Source organism: Saccopteryx bilineata, chromosome 6, assembly GCF_036850765.1.
Source record: "Saccopteryx bilineata isolate mSacBil1 chromosome 6, mSacBil1_pri_phased_curated, whole genome shotgun sequence".
Classification (NCBI taxonomy): Eukaryota; Metazoa; Chordata; class Mammalia; order Chiroptera; family Emballonuridae; genus Saccopteryx; species Saccopteryx bilineata.
This window is the reverse complement of record NC_089495.1, coordinates 40,453,310-40,467,505: the sequence shown is the minus strand read 5'-3', so window position 1 is coordinate 40,467,505 and position 14,196 is coordinate 40,453,310. Positions and strand designations below refer to the sequence as shown.

General features: G+C 34.2%; 1 protein-coding gene and 1 pseudogene across 2 annotated transcripts in view; both read left to right on the top strand.

Moving 5' to 3' along the window:
- MYO16 (myosin XVI) overlaps positions 1 to 14,196 on the top strand; it is a 596,349-nt gene that overhangs the window by 272,175 nt on the left and 309,978 nt on the right. For both annotated transcript variants that reach the window (XM_066236132.1, XM_066236131.1), the window contains exon 12: positions 5,841 to 5,906. In XM_066236132.1, the coding sequence (XP_066092229.1) occupies positions 5,841 to 5,906 (66 nt within the window). The remainder of the gene's footprint in view (positions 1 to 5,840; positions 5,907 to 14,196) is intronic.
- LOC136308304 (COMM domain-containing protein 8 pseudogene) lies at positions 9,936 to 12,887 on the top strand (annotated as a pseudogene).

The following is a 14,196-nucleotide window of genomic DNA, read 5'->3' as shown; positions in this document are numbered from 1 at the left end:
TATCTGTGCCATGGTTCTAACTCCTCCACAGAGTGGACCATCTTCATAGACACTCTCTGCTCTGTATCTGGATAATCAGAATTAATATTCTCTGTTTTGTTAAAGTTCACATTATACATAAGTTTGACGCTGAGTGAGGTGTGATTTTCCTCTTCTCTGTACCTGAAATATTGAAGAACTAAATCATCTAGGATCAATTTTGTAATGAGTGTTCCGTGTTATGGTATTTGAATTCACCTCTCATGGATAGACAAGCAATTTAAACATTACTGATTGAGTAGTTATAAGTGATACTCAAAGTATATCTTATGGGCCACTGGATATGTGAACCTTTCATTAGCAGTCTGCAATGAGATTAAGCATTTAGAATCTCATAGTAATTTGATGGTTTCATTTTCATCTGTTGAACCCAGTAAGACTCAAAGTTTATATTTGGTATGTTTTTTGTCTTTTTCAATTTTATTTTTCCAGGAATTCATCTTTATTATGTTTTACAAGTATCAGTTCATGATGAACTAGAAATAAAAACAAGCATTTTTCCCCCTCAAATATAATGGCACTAATTTAATAGATGTCTCAAGATAAAATACTCAAATATGGTAGTGTGATCTCAACACCCACCCTCCCAGCACATCCCTTCTGTAACCTCTCACATCGCAATTAACCACCTCCCCTTTCTTTCGGCTTTCAGGCCAGAGTGCCTGGTAGGAGTATTCAGGCTTGTTTGTCTTCCATATTCCCTGATTTTACTGTAATATCATCAGCCCTACCTTCAAAGTATGCATAAAGCATGATTTCACTGCTGCCACCGGCCCATCAGAGCCAAGATAAAATATCTCATTTGAATTGTTTAACAGGGATCTTCTTCTTTCTTTTTTTTTTGCTAGTCTGATTGTTATATTAGATGATCTTTCAAAATAATCTATACATTGTTCTTTTAAGTAAATGGATAGCATTTCATTTAGCTACCAAATTGGGAAGTTTCCATACAGTCTGTAGCGGTAGGAAGTTCCCAAACCATCAAACAAAAAATGAATTGCAGGTGATGAGACATGTGCTTGCTAGGAAACGTGCAGAATAAAGGCATTGCACTCCCCGAACAATTCTTGTCAGCAATAACAGAGAGAATAGGAGATGCAATCCAATCTCTTCATGGATGGCTGATAAGCACGTAAGCAATATTCTCTTTTACAAACACACTGGTAGAACCTGAGACTCATAAAGAATAAAAACCCCACAAAGTAAAAAAACTATATCTCATTAGCCAAGTATGGAGCCTGGCTCATGTCAGCCGCTTAATAACTTACTGTTCCCCTCAAGGTGACCCAGCTGGATGTGGCAGGTCTTCTTCTTTATTTTTTAAGAGTTTTTCAAGAGGTAAAAGTTTACCAGCTGCTGTCAGAAGTTGAAGTCTCTCTCACTTCCAGGTTATTTGAAATGGTGTGGGTGGACACACTTTCCCCAGCCTGGTTACTGAGGTCTTGTCCAAGATATGCTGTGTTGTGCGGGACCTGCCTGCAATTACCACTTAGTTAAGCATGTCCTTCCTTTCAGCCTAAACGACTCTTTTGAACACTTGACAGTGTGAGTTACTTTTAAAAAGTAATGTAGCAGAAATATGAGGTAAATGAAACCTTCACATTTCTATAATTTTAAAATTTCTTTCTCTGCAGTCCTTTAAAAATTTTTCATTTTATTAAAACAAGCTCTTCAGAATATGGTATAAACCCATATAAAGTCATTTTTATAATTATCATTAATATCCAGATTACATTTTTATAATTAATATTTTGTTTATCACAAAATATATCATCAAAGACAGTCTCAATTTCTTTCATTAATTAGATCAATTACATTTTAAAAGGAAAATACAGTTTAGAGTTACTATATTTTGACTTTATCTTACATTTTTTCATTTTCCTTAATAAGTATATTTTTCACTTATCCCTCAGTCTTTCTAGTTTCATTTTTATTCTATGGAATTAAATAGTAATTTTGAAAAACAAGACCTGACCAAGAAGTGGTGCAGTGGATAGAGTGTCAGACTGGGATGCAGAGGATCCAGGTTCAAAACCCCAAGGTCGCCAACTTGAGTGTGGCCTCATCCGGCTTGAGCGTGGGGTTGCTGGCTTGAGCATGGGATCATAAACATGACCCATGGTCACTGGCTTGAGCGCAAAGGTCACTGGCTTGAGCCCAAGGTTGCTGGTTTGAGCAAAGGGTCACTCTGCTCTGCTGTAGCCCCCCTGGGTCAAGGCACATATCAGAAAGCAGTCAATGAACAACTAAGGTGCTGCAGTGAAGAAATGGTGCTTCTCATCTCTCTCCCTTCTTGCCTGTATGTCCCTATCTGTCCCTCTCTCTGTTTCTGTGTCTGTCACAAAAAAAGAAAAGAAATGAGAAACTAAACAAATAAGATCTCCTGTTTGTTCAATTATTTCACTTTTATTTCTTTTCTGCTTTACTTGCTATAAAATTCTGGCTAATCCTTTTAAGTAGATGTTGCATTGCATTAAAACATATAGAGGGAATAATGTACAGTTATTAGTGTATAGCTACATAAGTTTAATTTGATGACTATACATATCTAACCAGCAGCTTCATAAAGAAATGGAATATAAAAATCCCCTTCCCCAATTCACCCTAATCATTACAAAAGTTTCTGACATATAAAGCTTTCAAATATATTTTGTCTGGTTTATTAATTTTATATAAAAGGAATCAAGTATATTCTCTTTTGTGTCTTTCATCTTTCATTTATCATTATGTTTCTGATATTTATACTGTGTACTATATCCTAATTTATTAATTGACTCTACAATTGAGGAACCTTTGAGTTGTTTTCACTTTTTTGGTTATTATAAGTAATACTAATAGAAACTATCTTACGTCTTTTTAGAGGTACACATAGATAAGTATTTCTGTGGGGCATTTACCTAGAACTGGAATGCCAGCATCATAAGGTATGTTCAGCTTTAGTAAATATGGCCAAGTAGTTTTTCAAAGTGGTTGCACTTCCACCACAGACTTTGAGGTTTACATATCCTCACCAACACTTAGCATGGTCAGTATTATTTGTTTTATTAATTTTATTTTATTTTATTCAAATTCTGTTCAACCTGGCAGTTTTGCAATGGTATTTCTTTATGATTTTAACTTAAATTTCTCTGATAACTAATGATGTTTTTCTCTGATAACAATATGTTTTTGTTGCTTATTTGATTCTCTTACTTTATGAGGTACCTGTTCAGTTATATTGCCATTTAAAAATATGTAGGTTGTTTTTGGCCCTGGCAAAATAGCTCAGTTGGTTAGAGTGTCATGCTGACATGCCAAGGTTGTGGGTTTGATTCCCCAGTTGAAGCACATACAAGAATCAACCAATGACAGAATTGAATGAGTGGAATAACAAGTCGATGTTTCTCTCTCTCTCTCTCTCCTTTTCTCTCTCTCTCTTCCTTTCTCTCTCTCTGAAAATCAACAAAAAAATGGTTGCTTATATTCATTTTTTTCCTTGAGGTGTAGGGTTTTATACATTCAGGCTATTCGTTGTCAGAAATACATATTGCAAGACATTTTCTCCCAGTTTGTGGCTTACATTTTATTCTGCTTTTAGTATTTTTAGATGAAGAGAAGTTTATAATTTATATGAAGTTCTTTAGGGTTAGTGTTCCACTTAAGAAATTTTGGCCTTGGTCATACAAATATTCTTCTATATTTTCTTCTTGAGGTTTGGTTGCTTTGATTCTAACATTTAAAGTGTATTACCAGTGTGTAAATGATTTCAGTGGCTAAAGAGGAGGGTCAGGATTAATGTTTTTCCCATGAGTATTTGCCTGCTCCATTGCAGTGGTATCTTTGTCATAAACCTGGTGACCGTGGGGAGTGATTCTGTCTCTCAAATCTGGTTTTTGATGTATGGATCCGTTTTTCTCTCTAGAAACAAACACCAAAATATCTTAATCATCATAACTATACACTAAATCTTGATATATAGCAAGTACTCTTTAACTTTGTTATTAAAAAATATCTTGGCTAATTGTGACTCTTGGTCATCCATATATATCTTAAAGTGAATTTATCAGTTTTAATTGGATTTTATTGATATTGCATTAAATATATGGATTATTTGGGAATAATTGAGATTTTTACAATATTTGATTTTTCATTTGATGAAATGTTATACTTAGATCTTTAATTTCTCTGCAACATTTAAAAATTTTTAGTGCAGAGTCTTGCATATTTTTCAAGTTTGATGCTATAATTAATGTTTTCTTATTAAAATAATAAGCCAATTTTAATTTTCTAATTATTTACGGCTAACAGAGATATAATTTTTATTCTTATATTCACCTTTTATCCATCCATATTAATTTTGTATGAAGTTACTTTTGAAAATTTAGCATACATTTTCATATACTTGGCAAATAAAGACTATTATTTTTTGCTTTTAAATTTTGATTGCTTCTTTACTTTCCTTTCATGAATTATTTCTCAGGATAAGACTGCCAATAGAAAGATAACTGGAAGTTATAAAAATATTAATTGACTATAAAGGTTTACAGATGGGGTATTATAGTATTGTACACCTGAAAGCAATGTAATGTTATTTTATTAACCAATGTCACTCCAATAAAGTAAATTAAAAAAAAAATATATATATATATATATATACATATACATACAGTTTTGGTAATAATGTTTTGTATAATTCAATTGGTCAATGTCCTAATTATTACATTTTCAAAATTTTTTCTGCTTATTCAATGAATTACTGAGAAAAAAACTATTAAAATTCCCACTATTATTGTGACTTTATGTTTTTCTTCTTAAAGCTGTTGTTGCTTCATATATTTTTATCCTAGATTTTAATCCACAAAAATTTAAAATTTCTGCATATTCCTGATTGATTTATTACTTTATTGTTATGAACTGTCCCATTTTTTAACTCTTACTGCTTTTTTTAAAATTAATTTTAATGGGATGACATTGATAAATCAGGGTACATATGTTCAGAGAAAACATCTCTAGGTTATTTTGACATTTGATTATGCTGCATTCCCATCACCAAAAGTCCAATTGTCTTCCATCACCTTCTACTGGTTTTCTTTTACCTGAAAGTATATTTTCTATGAATTGAGTATTACTAAATGACCTTTTTTGTTGTTATTGTTTGTATGTGTATCTTGCTCCATTCTTTAACTTTCAAATTTTATTATCCTTTAAATTTAAAGTGTTTCTCCAGAGTAGCACATAGTATTTTCATCCAGTTCATAATCTTTTGTTCATGAGAGTATTTAGTAGCTTTACATTTGATGTATTGCTGATATAGTTGAGTTTAATTCTATCATTTATTTTATATCTTTTTGTTCTATCTGTTTCATGTGTATTTATATCTCATTACTTGTCCTTTTTAATTAAAAAGTATCTATATACTTTTTGTTCTTTATCAACTTATACATTTTATTATTAATCAGTTATGTATTTTATTATGGTTCTGTATCAACATAGACCTCTTTACTCTATATACTTTCTCCAGTATATTTTGCTGTGTTTTAACTTTAAATTTTTTATAACCAGTCTAGTTCTCACAAAATCCCTTTACGATAAGAAATTCTTACAAACTAATCATTTCACTTTTTATGTGTTAAGCAGGACAAACCTATTGGCCTTATTTTATTTGAATTAAACTTTTCTATTTCTTTATTTACAAACTTAAAAGTAATGCACAAAATGTGAAAATGTAATTTTTACTAAATCTTTTTATTGCACAGTGATTTTTAATTTAAAGGTACAATTTATATGATTCAAGAGCTATTTATATCCTTTTCTTTTAACAGACTTTTATTGGGAACATCCTTTTGCTTGTTAACCCATTCAAAGAGCTTCCAATTTATTCCACCATGGTGAGTATAAAATTTAAAATATCATTTAGTAATGTAAAATAATATTTACCATACATACCTCTTTGTATCAAAGGACCATGAAGAAGAAAAACTGTAACAATAAGTAATGTCAGATTTTTCAGAAAATTCTAAATTGAGTGGTTGCATAATGATTTTCTTCATTATATTTAGTATGTAAAGACTTTTGGCATATAATTATTTATAATACTATTTTTTAATGTTTTTAGAATTTTAAGTGATTTCTTTTTATTTCATATGTTGGTTATTTAAGCCTTCTCTAACTTTTTAAAATCAATTTGCTAGGAATTTATTAATTGTATTAATGTTTAAAAATAACTCAACTTTAAAATTTTTTGTTGTATATTTACTCTTTATACCATTCATTTTTGCTTTTTATCTCTATGTTTTTTTACTTCTTTCTACTTCCTTTGAGTTTAATTTAAAAGTTGCTTAAGTTTGTAGTTATGTCATTGATTTTTTGCCTTTTCTAAATATGTATTTGCAACATTTTTTTTTTGCTTTAAACACAGCTGGTTGCTAGGTTAACTAGGTTACTTGACTGACTAAGTTATTAATTCTCTCTACTATTATTTGAATATACAGATAAACCATCTATTAAATTTTTCATATTAATTTTTTAATATTAAAATATTTATTTTCTACTTAGAGATTCCTGATCTCTGGTGAAAATTTTTTTTTCGCCACCTGTTTTCTTAAAAAAGTTAATAATGTATTTTAAAATGTGTGCCTGAGGCCCTGGCTGGCTAGCTTAGCAATAGAGCATCGGCCCAGTGTGTGGAAGTCCCCAGTTCGATTCCCGTTCAGGGCATACAGGGAAAGCACCCATTTGCTTCTCCACCCTTCCCCTTCTAGTTTCTCTCTGTCTCTCTCTTCTCCTCCTGCACCCAGGGCTCCATTGGAGCAAAGTTGGCCCGGGTACTGAGGATGGCTTCATGGCCTCTGCCTCAGGCACTAGAATGGCTCTGTTGCAACAGAGCAACATCACAGATGGACAGAGCATTGCCCTCAAGTGGACATGCTGGGTGGATCCCGGTCAGGCACATGTGGGGGTCTGTCTCTCTGCCTCTCCGCTTCTCACTTCAGAAAAAAAAAATGTGTGCCTGATATAATAACTTATTATTAATCTAGTAACTCTAATACAAGATAATAATAGTTTTAAGAATTCTAATCTAATTATAATATCTGATTATATATTCTCTGTTTCATGTTGTAAACAAAAGTTCACACCTACATCTGTGTCTTACTTTTAATTTGTTACCAATACAATTAACTGTTATATTAAGCTTTTGCATAGTATTCATTTCTTATCTAGCAAGTCATTAATCATGGACGTAGAACACCCTTTGTGGCAAACTTCATTTTGAGACTGCTATAAACACATGACAGCAAGCAGTCCTGTGCATTTAGATGTCTTGCTGCCATAAGCAGTGTTGATCTGACGCTAACATTCACCAGGGGAAGTGGCACGGCAAGGGCCAGTAGGCAGGCAGTTCTAAACGAAGTATAACTAATGTGGAAAGGTTCATTATTATGCTTCCTATTGATGCTGAAGTCAAGTATCATCACTCATTTTAAACACGTAAGAGGTAAGGAAGAAGGAGACAATTGAAAAGTAGCCAGATATTTCTGCATTGTAATTAGGGACAGGAATGCTTTATAAAACCAACAAACATTTCTTGAGTCTATGAAATGGACCATGTTATGTTAGATATTTACGGATGTTTGGTAAGAGCATCTTTGTCCTTAAGAGCTGTATAGACATTCTAGAAGCAAAATACAGGGGAAATAAAGATTAAAAAAATAATCACAGCCTGACAGGCTGTGGTGCAGTGGATAGAGCATTGGACTGGGATGTGGAGGACCCAGGTTCGAGACCCCCGAGGTCAGCAGCTTGAGTGCAGGCTTATCTGGTTTGAGCAAGGCTCACCAGCTTGAGCCTAAGGTCGCTGGCTCGAGCAAGTGGTCACTCGGTCTATTATAGCCTCGCAGTCAAGGTGCATATGGGGAAAGCAATCAATGAACAACTAAGGTGCTGTAACAAAGAATTGATGCTTCTCATCTCTCTCCCTTTCTGTCTGTTCCTATCTGTCCCATTCTCTGACTCTCCCTTTCTCTGTCACCACACAAAAAAAAAAATCACAGATTCCACTTATAGCTGAGGACAGAAAATACCTCTATTGGGGGTATATACTATTAACTGACATGTCAAAAGGTTAGGATGAAATGAAATCCTAGTTTAAGAAAGGCATTACCTGGAAAAGAAATGCGATGGGGCAAATCTTAAAGAATAAATAAGATTCTGATAATGGAGAAAGGGGACATATTTTGGAAAATTGTCTAAAGCCACATTATGGAGATAAAAAAATATATAAGGCCATTTAGAGAAATGCACAGACTAATTCATAAATTAAAAAGGTCAAAAAGCTGAATAATTAAAATTTTAGTTTAGGTTAAGATTATAAGCTAAATTAATGAGAGTTTGGATTTTATTTTTCAGAAAATAAATAACATTTTGGAAAAAAAAGAAGTCTGATGCAGTTAGTGTTTTAAGTCTATTTGTTGCCCTCAGTTTAAGGAAAAGAGATATTTAGGCAAGAAGACTAGTTATGAGGTACTGAACTAATCCAAGAGTAAGTTTATCATGACCTACTATGGGGAATCTGGTAATAAGGAATAAAAGAAGGCATTGAGTGAGTTTGTGCAAAGACAGTAATATTGAAAGAGTAATTTTATTTGAGAAGTGAATAGAAGAAGAGATGATCAGTTGGTGACACAGATTTTGAATTTGTGAGTCTGGAAAGAGTAAGAGTATCAATAACAAAGAAAATGAAAAAAAATTCATGAGGAAAAACCAAGTTCAGGTAAATATATGGAGTTTTTGGAGATTAAATTGATGTAATATTGAGATTCTATACTGCATGCAAGTTAGAAGAAATTCTCATAGACAGTTCCCTTTGTGAGATTTCTAGGATGCACACTACATTTAAGAAGAAGGTAGAAAGATAATAGAAAACAAAGAAGGGGGAGGGAAGAGGGAGGGACAGACGATAGTGACAAGGGACTACAGTTGTGGTGGCAGCTAAACAACTAGGTCTGATGTATTAGCAAAATTAACAACCGGAAAACCAGTGAACAAGGGAATGTAACAAGAACAAATGCTTGAGCAGTGAACATTTATCTGCTGCACACACATCAGTTGTAGTCCTTTCTCTGATGTTTCTCATTATTACTTTTACTATGTAATTCACAAACCAAAGAGGCATCTCCCTGAATCTCAGTGTATAAAATGATGACACCATTCAGGAGAAAATACCTGGGGATAATTTTTCAAGATCATATTTTTGAGTACACACAATACAGAACTGAGCAGTACCCAGTCTGCTTTCTGTCCTCTCATTGTCAGTGAGATTAAGCTCTCCCAATATGTAATTTGGCATCTTATGTGGGATGCCCGGTTAGGACTTGGCTTAATTTTAGATTCTTTCTGCTATTGGTCTCCTGATAGTCCCATTGCCAGGCATGTTGGGTTTGGCAAGTGGCTAGAGGGTCTGAGCAGGGTTTTGTAAATTCCAGGGGACAGGGCTGGGAAGGAATACCAGTGGCCGGCATTGTTTAGGGTTAGTTATTGCACAGCAGGCCTGCTGCAAAGGGCTTTACTTATCTTATCACATTCAATCTCAAAAGGCAACCCAATCAGTATAAGAATAATTATTTCCACTTTACAGGTGGATAAACTGAGGCTTAAAGAGATTAAATAAGCTTCTTAAGGTTTTTGTATCAGTAGCAGGTCATGTGACCCCATAGCAAATGCTTGACAGACTACTCTCAGCAGCAAGGTGCTAGGCCCAGAGGCACATAAATATTTAATTATACATGGGCTTTTAGTAAAACATTTTTTTCAATGTATGTCATATACATATAGGTATATAAATAATGAACAGGAAATTCAATCAGATAAGTAGAATGATGACATATTCAAGCTATAGTGTGGCACTAACATAATGGGCCATGAGCCCTCCAGCCATTGGCAGCAGGAGGGTTCCACAGGTTACCAGGATCCCAACGCTGTGGTCTCTGAATGGCCTACTCAAAAGCATGGAACTGGGTGGTTGGCTTCATAAATCAGAATGTGGCAACATCTGCAATCTCCTGACTGGTTACTAAGAGGCATCCTGCACAATGGAAAATAAGAGGGAACTGATCCATAAAGAACGGCCTTATTCATTGGAAACGGAGAGTCCAGCAAAGACGAGAGATGACCACAGATGAAGATCATGTAATGTCAACTCATCCATAAGATAAAAAAGAGCACATAAAATTTCCATGGACCAGAATTATTTTGTTCCCAAATGCTACTAATACTAATAAGGTGAAGTGGAGAGAGGCAGCCTATGGGGAAGGAAGTGTCTTACCCCTGATGATATTTGCTGGACCAAATGAGAATGAGCAGTAATATCGATAATTATGATGATAACCAATATAAAGTTAGATAGCTTGTCGTCACTCAGAAAACTAGGACTTATGTAAATGAAAATCTTTAAGATTTGATAGAAATAATTCAATAGAAAATGGTATCATGTTAAAATTCTTATTTCATATTTATATTACTTTTACAGCATAGAATTAGTATCAAGCAAAGTTTTATCAGGTAACAGCAATGAACTATTCTATAATATAAATTTTAAAATTGCATGAGGTTTAGAAGAGAAGGGAACTGAGGAAGGTTACTGGTTTGGTTATTGTGAAAAAAAAACATTATTTTGACACTCAAGGTCTGTTACTTCATCTAATATCTAGGAGAACTAAGCCTAAAGGGAACAGACAATCCCAAATAGGTGTGAAGAAACAAAGTAGGATTGTGATGCACTCTATGTACAAGCAGTTTCATATATGCACCTGGGTCTCTTGTGTTTCCCTTTGTTTCTAATACCTAATGAAATGTTTAAAAATATTTTGTCAAAATAAGATTAGGTCAGTCCATGTTGGACTTGGGGAGAAGTGGAAGTATGCTAATGCAAGTTTTCAAAAAGAACAGAAATTTGTCCTAAAAGAAAATAAAGTCAGGCTAGATCTTCCTGGTGGGTTTATGAATTATACTGTATATATCACTGACATACAAATAGTGTTTTTTTTTTTAATTCAGTGAGAGAAGGGGAGGCAGAGACAGACTCTCACCTGTGCCCTGACAGGGATCTCCTAGCAAGCCGACTAAAAGGCGATGCTTTACTCATCTGGGACATTGCTCCATTGCTCAGCAATTGAGCTCTTCTTAGTGCCTGAGATGAATGGAGGCCATGGAGCCATCCTCAGTGCCTGGGTCTATCACTACAATCAAGCCATGGCTGCAGGAGGGGAAGAGAGAGAGAGAGTAAGAGAAGCAAGAGGGGGGCTGGAGAAGCAGATGGGCTCTTCTATTGTGTGCCCTGACTGGGAATCAAACCCAGGACATCTACACATCAGGCTGATGCTCTATCACTGAGCCAAGCAGCCAGGGCTGACATTCAAATAGTTTTAATACTCACTTTTAATTTGGGAATAATTCAAAATGCAGAGTTCAAGTATAATACAATAGACAAATGTGAGCATACCACCATATGGATCTCATTTCTTTTAAAACTATTTTAAATAGTCTGAGCTGTGGTGGTGCAGTGGATAAAGGGATGACCTGGCATGCTGAAGTCACCAGTTTGAAACCCTAAGCTTGCCTGGTCAAGGCACATATGAGAAGAAACTACTGTGAATTGATGCTTCCCAATATCTCTCTCTCTCTCTCTTCTCTCTCTAAAATCAATAAATAAAATCTTTAAAAATATATATTTTAAATAAATAATGTGTTGTTTTCCATACACTTCTGTGATCAGGATGCAAACTTAAAGATGTTACAAGAAGACATTGTTTTCTGTTTTAAGTGTAACATATATTTTCTAAGTAATACAGAAAACAAAGTAATGTTTTAATGATCTGGTTTCTTAGGTTAGATGACACAGTGTGCTATGAACACTTGAGCTTATTCCTTTTATAAGCAATCATAACTGCTATCCTGTAAATGTTATACTCTCATCTAATCTTTTGTTTATTGACTATATATATAGCCTCTATACATACATATGCAGTCTTAATGCATATGCCATTATTTTCCATTGTAATTCACTCAGAGGACATATTAGCTATATCCTTTTAAAAATTTATTAACCATTGTGCTTTCAAACATTTTTTTATATAAAAAAATTTGGGTCTTGTTAATTTATTCAAGAGAGAGAAAGAGAAGGTGGGGGGGGCAGGAAGAATCAACTCCCATATGTGCCTTGGCCAGTCAAGCCCAGGGTTTCAAACCAGTGACCTCAGCATTCCAGGTCAATGCTTTATCCACTGTACCACCACAGGTCAGGCAAGTTAATTTATTCTAAATACCCTATAGTATTTTATCATGTTAAAACACAATCATATTAGAAATAGCTGCAGAAGCTTCCACAGCTGAGCCAGGCCCAAAGTTTCTTCACAAAATAATTGATGGCATTTGTAGCTGAATGTACTCTCTACCAGGGTTAGCGGAGTGTTTGGGATGCCACAAAATTGATGCGTGTTCTGGAAGATATTACCAAATGTTTCAAAGCTGTAGTTGGTAAAAATTTATCTGATGAAGAAACATCTCAGCAATCTAATCAGTTGACTTCATTTCATGAAGAAACTCTCATGAAATGCTTGAAAAGTGGAAAAGATAAAATTATTCAGGCTATGTTAGAAATAGTTGATATTTCCTCTGCACAGCTACTAGATTTTGATTGGCAGTTAAAGCTTGCAGTTTCTTGTGACAAGATTGCTACATTACAAACACAACTTTTAAACCATCATCTTGACATAAAAGAAAATTATGAAGTCAGACCATATTCTTTTGAAATGAATAAAGAAGAGCTGTAGAATCTAATAAATTCCTTGGAAGTAGCTAATAAGTTCATCTAGCCATTGAAATAACTGGAAATGATGGACACCCACATTATCAGAGTACACTGCTACAACCGTTAAGATAGAAGGAATGAGTACTATGTGTTCAGAACACCTGCAGTATGCTATAACGCCAATCCAAGAACGCGGCCATGTGCAGATTACAAAGATAATTTATCCAGCTTCCCTAAGAGCAGGAAGTTACATGTTTTCTGCTCCTACAAAGAGTAATAAGACTTGTTGTGTGTGTACTATTTTTTATTTTTGCTAATGTTTGAAAGTCTCTGCAGAGAGATTCCTAGTCAAACCTAACTCCTTAAATTTAGAAGATATTGCCAAATTAGTCTTGTGATTAGTTAGAACACACCAGATGGTATTATAGATGTGTTTCTCCAGCCCTGGAGAAAACATTTTGAAATCAACTGCATCACTAACTTAGCCATGTGACCCAGGACTGGTCACTAACTTCTTTGCATCAGTTTCTTCATCTATGAAAAGAAAAATGATTCTCATACCCAAGTCATCAGTTTCTAGGAGAATTGGATGAGAAAGTGAGTATAAACTACTGAGAACAAGAGCAAGCATTTAGCAAGTGTAAGCAATTATTATTATTAAACTACCTTTCATTAAGTTACCAATATTTTATATGTAATATATGGCCTTATTGTTTGAAATGGCACTTCCCTGGTTACCAGAGAATTTCTGCATCCTTTCTCATATTTATTGGCCATTCTTTTCCATTTTTATTCTTTACCTAATTTTTTCTTTTATTTCCACTTTTTCTCATTGATTTCTAGGAGTTGTTTAGAAAATACTGATAATTTATTGATTCTATGCACAGCTTATTTTCCTCTCTCCCTTTGCTTCGCCTTTTTATTTTATTATTATAGCACCTGTGGTTGAACAGCAGTTGTTAAATGTAATGTTGTGTGGTTGACCCATCATGACCATTATAAATTGTTTGTGATGCTTATTTCCTTGCCCCAATCATGAGAGTACTATTCTATATAATTGTCTAAATTATTTAAGCTTTGCAGTTCATATTTGGAACTTAGATTCATATGGAATTTATTTTCACACATGGCAGGAGATAGAATTCAATATTTGTTTCTTCTACAAATACATGGTCAGTTTCTCAACACCATCCTTTACTATACTAAGAAGGGATGCAGAACCCTGTCATGCACCAAATCCCCACCAATGCATGTCTTGAGTTAGCTCTGTAGTGTGTTCTAGTGATTTCTTTTTCCAATATCAACACCAGAACCACAGTGTTTAATGCCTTTGGCTTTTTGAAATTTTTATCAAGGTATAATGCGTGTGCAAA